This window comes from Halyomorpha halys, unplaced genomic scaffold, assembly GCF_000696795.3.
Source record: "Halyomorpha halys isolate HHAL.00 unplaced genomic scaffold, Hhal_1.1 Scaffold144.1, whole genome shotgun sequence".
NCBI classification, from domain to species: Eukaryota; Metazoa; Arthropoda; class Insecta; order Hemiptera; family Pentatomidae; genus Halyomorpha; species Halyomorpha halys.
In genome coordinates this window covers 1,123,053-1,132,470 of record NW_027106983.1, presented here as the reverse complement: position 1 = coordinate 1,132,470, position 9,418 = coordinate 1,123,053, and the positions used below count along the sequence as shown (strand labels likewise).

Sequence of the window (9,418 nt, the reverse complement as noted above, 5' to 3'; positions counted from 1 at the left end):
TTTTTCTATTGTACTAATATTGAACAACAGTAAGGTTATTTTTATAAACTACTCATATATTGTATATGTTATATACGAAAATGTGATGGATAATCTAATTAACTAAAAGAATGACAAAACACTGAAATTGGACCAATATTAACGATCATAAAGCGAATTCCAGTTTATTTCTCAATGCATTTTTAGAAGCTTACCATAGTAAACCAATATATTTTTATTTTTTTATCTCCATAAATAAAAATTTAATGTTTGTTTGTTACTTATATAAGATCTCCGAAAGCCCTTATCTGATTTACATTTTGTTTTCTTCTAAATGTTTGGCTTCGTCTTGTGTGTTGTTTATAGAGCCCTAAACCACTCTTAAGATTTTTCTGGGCTTTTAAATGGAGTAATAAATCCTTCCCCCCTCCTTTCCCCCAAAAAAATTCAAAAATCAACATGATAAATGTTTTGCTTATATTTAAAAAAAAAAAATTACTATGGACTTTTTTAGCTAACACTTAATAATTGTAATATGTACATAAATGTTTAATTTCAACTGAATTGATATAAAATGCATTCTCACATCTAGCAATAGTGAAGCATATATTTATATTTCTTTTCTTTTTCTCTTAGTTATGGTTGTTATCTCTTTATTGTTCTGAGATTTGATGATGGTCTGAAATTCAGGCCAAGATGTCGGCACAAATAAATGAGTTTTACTTATTTATCATTACTGACTGCACCCCGACCATCTTCTCCTTATATTGAACTACAATCAAAATTAAAAATAAAGATTCATCAGACAGTAGAGCACTGGGGCAAATATTAAACAGTAATTTTGGATCCCTTTGGCTTTACCTGGTATACCCCAGTTAAATAAAATAGTAGTTTGAGGAAGGAGGATATTTTAGGTATAATTCTTTTTAGTGGTTTACTTAATGTTTTTTTGGGTAATAAAAACAAGTCTGATGAATTTTTGTGCAAATATGAGTAATAATAAAAAAAATTACTATGTTTTGTTTTTGGCCCATAACTTGGAAACTAAGCATTTCATGTAAAAGGTAATGCAATTTAAAAGAGTAGAAAATTTCCCTCAATTTATTTTATTAATATATTTTTGTTTATGGTGAGGTTTTCGTTCAGTAGTCTGGTCCAATACATAATAAGTCCAGTCCTATCTTTTGACTGTATCGTTAATTTTCTGACATTCTCCACTTCCTTGCAAGCACATTTTAACCTGGTATTTTGTATGGGATTAGGAAAAAAAGATTTATAAGGTATAAAACAAGTACTTATTATTTTATAGTGTTATTTTTTTTAAAGATATATAGTGTACTTCAAAATATTTTTATCATTTTTAAAGACTTAGGTGTTTAATATTTCAATTGATAAAATTTGTAACTAGTCATTCATGATAGTTAATCTATTGAAGAATGTTATGGCAAACGATTTTTTCTGCATTTAAATTCTTTTTTTTCACTTCAGTATTTGTTGGAGGTTAGGAAGTTCTATTTTAAAAGCCAGAGAATCCAACTGACTCTTATTTGTAGGTACTCTTTTTAATATAAAGTAAAAAATGTAGCAGATGTTAGGAATTTTCTGGAAAATTCTTGAAAAAATTAAGGGTTTCAATTACCGAAATTTGTCCTATTCAATTACATATATTAGTTCCAGTTAGCCAACTAGTTAAATATCTGAATTTCATCAATATAGTAATTAGGTCGTTCAGAAAAATCTCATTATCACATTTAAAAAAAAAAAAAAAAGAAAATGAAAAACCTCATTAAATCTCTTTATATTCAAATTTAATTTTATATTTTCAATATTGTTTACCTCTAGAGCTCTACAGATTAATGTATTTTTGTTTCATATTTTTAGATAAAGCTATTGCAGGGTGCTGCTAATGCCTATACCATAATGGAAGACCCTAGCTTCGAGAGATGGTTCGATTCTGTCCTTACTTTAGATGATAAGGAAGCTTATCAACTATCTTGTCAAATAGAACCACCACCTGCTAACACGCCAGTAAACCTGAAGATACGGTAATGCTAATTGGATTGTTATTAAAGTAATTTATTGATTAATTTTTGTCAACATGAATGTAAAGATAGCATTGCTAGTTGTAAATTTTCCTAATCTTTATTCCCCTAATTTCAATGGAATTTTTTTTACAGATATAATCATTTAGAGAGGGTATTTAATTATATTATTAGAATACCTAGGGTTTTTAACAAGCTTCAATGGCTGAAACAAGTAATTTTGACAAATAGGGCTCCTTCTCTCTTACAGGAGGGTAGTATAAAATGGTAACTATTTATTTGTGATTTATCTATGTTGTGTTGTTCTTTTAGGTTGGTGTAAGGAGAAAATAATTTGCCTTCTGTATAAGACATGTTTTCGTCTAATTAGATTATTGTGGCTTTAGTTGTTTGTGGAGTTTTGTATTTACCTAACAAAGGGTTTTAACTAATTTTTAAAAGTGAAGTCCTTTTTTTTATTATTGGTAATTTAAAATAAATTATTTTAAGTTTGTGGGGTAATTTTACTGTTGTGATGTTTCTAGACACTTATGATAATGATTATTCTTATTAATTATGTATTTATGCTCTTCAAAAATGATGAACTTTTTTTTCTCCAAAGTGTTATAAGAACTTTTATATTGTTAGTTTTGTTTTAGCCTCGTTCCTATGATTGATAAATCTGGTTTCTGTCTTCACATTTTTAATTTACTATAACATTTTTAGGAACTGTTATTGTTTTATTATTTAATTTCTTGGTAATAAGGGAAATTCAAAAAGATTTGAAAAGGAAGGTTGCCTTACTACTTATAAATTGTTGACTAGAAATGTTCCATAAGTTTCTACATAACTCGGAGTTGTTACCAAACTTGTTCTATATTTTAAAGTTCCAACACAGACACAATGCTGTCAACTTCTTTGCAATTGCTCAGATAAAAGGTACTTTAGGTGATAGTGGTTACCTGTCTCTCATGTGACAGTAAAAAGTAGTGAGACAAAGTGTGGATACTACCAAGAAGCCAAACCTTGACTAACATAAACTGTTCAGTTCATGCCTCTAAAGTAAAGAGTAGGATACTTTATTAAAGACTTAATAAGATTCTCTGCAAAGAATAAATAAATATAATTTATTTCTTATTCATGGTGACCATTCTTTCTCTTACTATATTCCTGTATATTGATTAGTGCTAACAAAATTTATAGATAGTATAACATATTTATTGAAAGCAATAATTACCATATTTTTTTCTCTCCTGTTTTATCTCTTCAGCTTATGCATCTTCTGTCACGCTTCAACACCTTCAACTTCTTTATATGTAATATATCAATGTTTCTAAAATATTTAGTTTTCCAACTGAAAATTCTTTGTCCTTATCAAGTTTTTTTTGTTTTATAGGTTTATTTTGTAATTAGCACCTGCTATTGTTTTAAAAATTCATATTAAAAGTTTAAATGTCTGTTTAATCTACTGTCTTGAACAGCCCTGATGAAGCCCTGCCAAGTGGGGTGAAACATCGGACAATAAATAGTTGAAAACTATTTTGTTCTTTTTTTACTGCAACCCTGACCATCTTCTTCATATTTTAAATTATAGGGTCGACTATATATATATTGTCAAGCCGTACTCAATATTTTTCAATGAAAAATAATAATTACTTAGTAAATTATTGTTGAGCCAGTATTTAGTATTTTAATTATTTTATTCAATAGAAAATATTTATTCTATTTTCGAAAATAGAAATGGTCATTACCTTATACTGTTTCTATCCCTATGGTTTTATGCATTTCAAGTCGTCTCTATCTCTTTTCAATTAGCAGTTTTATTTATGATTCCCCTTTGATACCCGGTTTTGGGATGCAGGTCCAACTCTTCCGTACCTTTATTATCCTACTTAGGGTTAACAGAAAATTTTTCTTGTGTAATTTTTATACCTTTCTCCCTTCTTTCTTTATGTCTTCTCTCTTTATCTTACTTAAGTCTTTATCACAGGTTGCTACTTTCATTGTAGGAAGCACTTTCTTTAATCCTAACTAGCATATAATTTGAACAATATAATTTAAATGAACTGAAAAATTCTTTTAAAAAGTTGATAATTTTTTATTTTTCCAATTAATTATTTATAAAATTGGATAATATTTCTTTTTTTTAGGAATCATCATTATGGTCATAGGAAAAATGACTCAGTTGCCAGTACTTCCAGCAGTTCTAGTAGTCAGTTTTACTGTGATATCGATCATGCTTCTACTTCCATTGATACTAAGGTGGGTCTTTTGTATTTGTCAGATATAATCTGTTTACTTCTTAACTCCTCTCCTTTATAAGCTTAACTTTTTATGTTTTAAATATTTTTTACATTATTTAGAATTATTCTGTAGCTTTGAGCTCAATATTTATTAATTTTTCTATTTATGTTTTTATTTTTCAGATTTTTATTTTTGTCATTTTTTTAATTTAGTCAACCGTATTATTTATTTTACAGGATTCAGTTTCCCAGACTTCTTCATCATCTAATGGTTCCATTGACACCACTCCTATGTCACCAAGTCTGAATGTTAGTCAAGGACCCACGGATTTTTATATTATTAAAGTGACTTATCAGACTGATAACGTTGAAACTGATGGTAAGAAATTCGTATCATTGCTTTTTTTTCCTATTATTTCATTAATAGTCAAATTATATGTATTGCCATTAAAGTTAAATGTCTATATAAAAAAAATTGATTTTCTCTGTCTCATAAAGTAACTGGATCTGTACAGAGAAAGATTATTGATTATTATGTACATGTTTCATACTATTTAATATTTAATATACACCACCATTATACTTTGTCAGTTTGATTTATTACTCCATAAAAAGGTTTGCAAATTATTATTTAATTTTCTTTTTTTACCCTCTATCTCTCCATTTCTGGCAACAAAGTGGTTATTATTCAAGTTACCAACCTATTCTAGCCAAAACGGGGAGACTGAGTTTTCAAGTTGTATTTTCTGGTTGTTTTTACTTTTGAAGATCCCCTCAGTTAGAAGTTAGTTAAGGTATAGGAATTAATTACGAATTTGGAGTAAGTGCACTTGTATAAATTTGGGTTTTTTTTAATGGTTTGGAGAGCTACCTATTGATTGTAGCTCTTCTGACTTAAAAATTCCCTCATTTCACTCCAAATATCCATGTACCCTTACTTATGTTAACAATTTTTTATTATTAAACAGGGATACAAAATTTATAATGATTCAAATTCATTCTAAAGTCCAAATTGTACATTTTTTTTATCAGAAATCAAATGAATATAACATTTTATAGTCTTTGTTTTGTTGAAATTTAATCCAGTAAATTGCGGAAAACTCCTTAAATTTTGTTAGCTGCTTTCACACCCTTGAATTTTTTCATACCATATCGCTGGACACTATGTATATAATCTTTCTAATAGATTTACAAAAACAAGAACATGGTTGATACTAATTAATCTTGCTATATTTGTAAAATAGCAGTTTCAACATTTTTTTGAGCTGTTAGTACTGAATTGCATTCATGAGTTATAGTTTATTCTTTTAGAACTAAGTATTATGAAGCTCTCCAAAGTGTTTTAGTTTGGCATTTAATAAGTTAACTTTTTGCATGTCAGCCATAAATTTCCAGTGTGATTATTGAACTGTTTCTTCAAGTTCCAGAGAGTGTTATTTTTTGTTTTGTCCACTCAAACCCTGAGTGTTGTGAGCTCGATATCATCAATTATATAAACAAAATTCATGATTATTCTGTTTCAGGTATTGTGTTATACAAAAGCATTATGTTGAGTAATAATGAGAGAACACCACAAGTAATTCGAAATGCAATGATGAAGTTAGGTCTGGAAGGAAATCCTGAGGCTTATACCATCGCTCAGATCTTACCTAATAAAGGTAAGGTTACAGGTTAGTTGTAATTTAGGTAAAACAAAAGATTTTCTTTTTTCTTTTAAATGGTTTCTTTCTCTTCCTTCAATTACTATTAAATTGAGGTATGAACATTGTCTGTTTCTTTTATATGCTCTGGATTAATCGGTTCTCCCACTTTAGGACCCGCATATAGGCCGGATAAGCAGGACTCTGCTATACTCATAAACTTAAACAATGTTTATAATTACTTGAACAAACAATTCTATTAAACTCAGTTCATTTTTTTGTAGTGTAAAAATAAAAACAAAAATTTAGCAACCAACTAAAGATGAAATCATATTTTAGGCACTTGGTTAGATTTTTGCGGTATTTGAATGTCCTCAATTGCCTAGACTGTATGACTAATGAAATAATGTGGAAATACCAAATTTTTAGATCATTTTCTTATTATTCATTTTGTATGTAGATTGTTTTGTTATAGAGCCAATGGCTTTACTGGATATAAACAAAACATAAAAAATGTGCAATTTTTTTGTTTCCTTATATGAATATACTAGATATGGTTATGTTTAAATCGACAATCTAATTCTGGCACCTCAAAAAACATTATGAACCATTTAGAAAAAAACTTATTTATTTTTTTTCCTACAAATCCCTAATTGTCTGGACTATAATCTTTTTTATAATTGCAATGTTAGGTTACTCATAGTTTTTTTTTTCGATGGTTGTTTTAGGTTAATAAACCTCTCTCAAAGCTAATTTACTTCAGATTTTATCAAAATTAAATTATTTGTATTTTTTAAACTGAATTAACTAGGCCTATGTTTAATAGTACTTATAAACTACAACTAGTATATAAATATAAATAGTACTATTTAGTAATGTGGTATAATTATCTATTTTACCCAAATTAGTTGAATACCTACCTGTTCTTTGCATGTAGTATAAATAAAAAACTTTTAAATTGAAGATCTTATAAGATCAGTTATATACAATTAAAATGTTCAGATAAAATTCGAGGAATTTTTTTCTTGTTTATTTCTTTAGACCTATTTTGTTTAAATCTTGTTTCATATTTTTTTCTCATTAATTTTCTGTTAATTATTTTTATATAAAAAAATTGTTATTAAGGTATTGAAATGAATGACAGTTTATACCATTGCATGTGTTTATAAATGGCTAAATACACTTGTTTGGAAAGATAATTGGATACTGTTTTAAAAACAGCTGTCTGACTAGACAAGTTATTAAGTAAAACTGTTTGCAGTCCCTTTTTATAAATATTGCTATTTAACTTATTAAATCATTAAATTATAATTTTTTTTTCAGAAATGGTGCTTCCGCCTAATGCAAATGTTTATTATGCTGTAAACACTGATTATAATTTAAACTTTATACTCCGTCCAAAGGACCAACCTAGCCCGAGTGGGCATAAGAAATCAAAACCCCTCTGTACTTAAGTTCCATTTATAATTCAACCAGGGTCAATGCATTAATTTTAATCTAGTGGAGTATACATAATATCCATTGTTAAGCTCGAACTGATATGTACAAAACATTCCAGTATTTATGTTTAGGTCATAGAGGCATTGTAACTGTGATACTTTTACCTGTAAACATTTTAATATTTAGTTAAAACTATTTGTAAAATCATTCACTCAATGGATATATCTTTGTAATATTAAGATCTGTAAATTGATATTATGTTATATAATGTTAAGCAACTTATATGTAGACATATACACTGTACACACCTATATAAAAATGTATATACTTTAATTAAGTAATGTTATGTTGTTACATCTCAGTGTAAATATAAAGTGCAAAATAAATTTTTATTTATTCATAATTTTATACTTTTGTTTACCATTACTGTAATCTGGTATTATCTTGTAATTTTTATGTTCACTAGTAATTTAATATGTTAAAATTATTTTTTTGTTTTATTAAAACATATAATTTCTCAAGTTAATTTTTTTAATATTCTCTTATCCTTAATTTAATACTGATAATATCTATACCTAAGTTATCTGATAAATGCTTTATTGGATTCATATTAGGAGATCTTGTGAGCCAATCCAAAACTAATTCTCACATGCTCCTATTGTTCAGCATTCTCGTGGCCATTACTCTGCATTAAAATGAATTGTTGACCGATAAGCAGAACAAATGGGCTCACAGCCCCTTAAGAGTTCTTCCACAATGTACTCAATGCACAACCAGAGTACTAATGATAATCATCTCATTAATTGGTACCCACAGTGGTTGGAAACAGGGAAATTTGAAAGGACAAAACTGTTAATGTTATAGTATTCTGACTTTGACAAAAAAAAAATATGATTAGGAATTAGGATATGTGATTAATTTTGTATCATGGAAATGATGCTATAATTACATATTTTTATTTTAATTGTTATAAGGCTGCTTTTGTTCTATTAGGTAATGTTTATATGGCTTATCTGAAATACTTTTGGTTAGTGTATGATGTATTCTGTTATTTTGTATTCTTATTTTTCTTGAAGAATATTAATAAATATAAAAATTATACTTACTGGCTCTACTCAGATGTTATGTTTACTTATTACTTATTGTGTTTTTCATCATTTTCAAACAAGTTACCTAACATTAACCATGGAAAGAAACAAGTAAGGAATTTATTTATCATAAATCTCCCTAGAAATTCCAAGTTTTGACAATTTCATATTTTTAGCTCCAGACCCATCAGTGATATTTTTGGTTCAAATTTGAGAAAAATGTAAAATTTCGAATTTTGAGAGGTTATAAAAACCAAGGGTATAATTGTTAGGAATAATATTAATTCTGATTTACTTTCAAATGATAGGTTTCTACATACAACACAAAGAAGTAGATTGTTTATAGTATTCCTTCTGGGAAAAAATGACTCAAAATAGAATTAAAAAAAATTATTGTTAAGCTTAAGGTTAATTTTTATTAAATAAATAATAAATTATATGGGCAAAGAACAAGTTTTTTCACCTTTAAAGTGGTATTGGTTGCATCTTTGGTAGTCATGTTTTAAGTTGTTAAACTACCTGCAACCACAAATATCTGCATTTAATGAATTTTGAATGCATTTGTTAACAGTTAGAGAAATTATATTTTCCAACTGTTTTATCTCTAGAAACATGGAGGAACCGGTATACAAAATATTAAAAGTGACTGCTATGGGACCACATGGTATTGATTGACCTTATATATCTGTGTTCTCTACTGAGCAAATTCTGTAATGCAACACGATCAATGGCGAAGGTCTCAGTGCTTTTTCCTCAATACCATAATTGGTACTGAAAACCACTAGAAGTTGAGGGGGGCACTGCAATCTGACAGCCTTGGCTCAATCTGTTCTTTATGAACAGTGTTTGAGGACATCTCGTACTCATCTTAGCAAAATGGGCGTTCTGGCATGCTCATTCTGTGCGTTTTCACAAGTAAATATATGCCCTAAAAAGGATGAGAGCTGTTGATATTTCAGTAGCCTGGAATAGACTGTGGAATCCAAGAATAATTGCATGGCATGGTC

At 28.1% G+C, this 9,418-nt stretch overlaps 1 protein-coding gene across 6 annotated transcripts in view; it reads left to right on the top strand.

Moving 5' to 3' along the window:
- The window catches only part of Rgl (Ral guanine nucleotide dissociation stimulator-like), a 16,097-nt gene extending 8,371 nt beyond the window's left edge, over positions 1-7,726 (top strand). For 2 of the 6 annotated variants that reach the window (XM_014416975.3, XM_024360504.2), the window contains exons 11-16: positions 1,861-2,024; positions 2,157-2,288; positions 4,151-4,262; positions 4,481-4,622; positions 5,767-5,913; positions 7,207-7,726. In XM_014416975.3, coding sequence (XP_014272461.1) covers positions 1,861-2,024; positions 2,157-2,288; positions 4,151-4,262; positions 4,481-4,622; positions 5,767-5,913; positions 7,207-7,337 — 828 coding nt within the window. In that variant the 3' untranslated portion in view covers positions 7,338-7,726. The remainder of the gene's footprint in view (positions 1-1,860; positions 2,025-2,156; positions 2,289-4,150; positions 4,263-4,480; positions 4,623-5,766; positions 5,914-7,206) is intronic. The other 4 variants (XM_024360507.2, XM_067045330.1, XM_024360505.2 and 1 more) reach the window with 3 other exon arrangements.
- Positions 7,727-9,418: the final 1,692 nt, after the last annotated feature.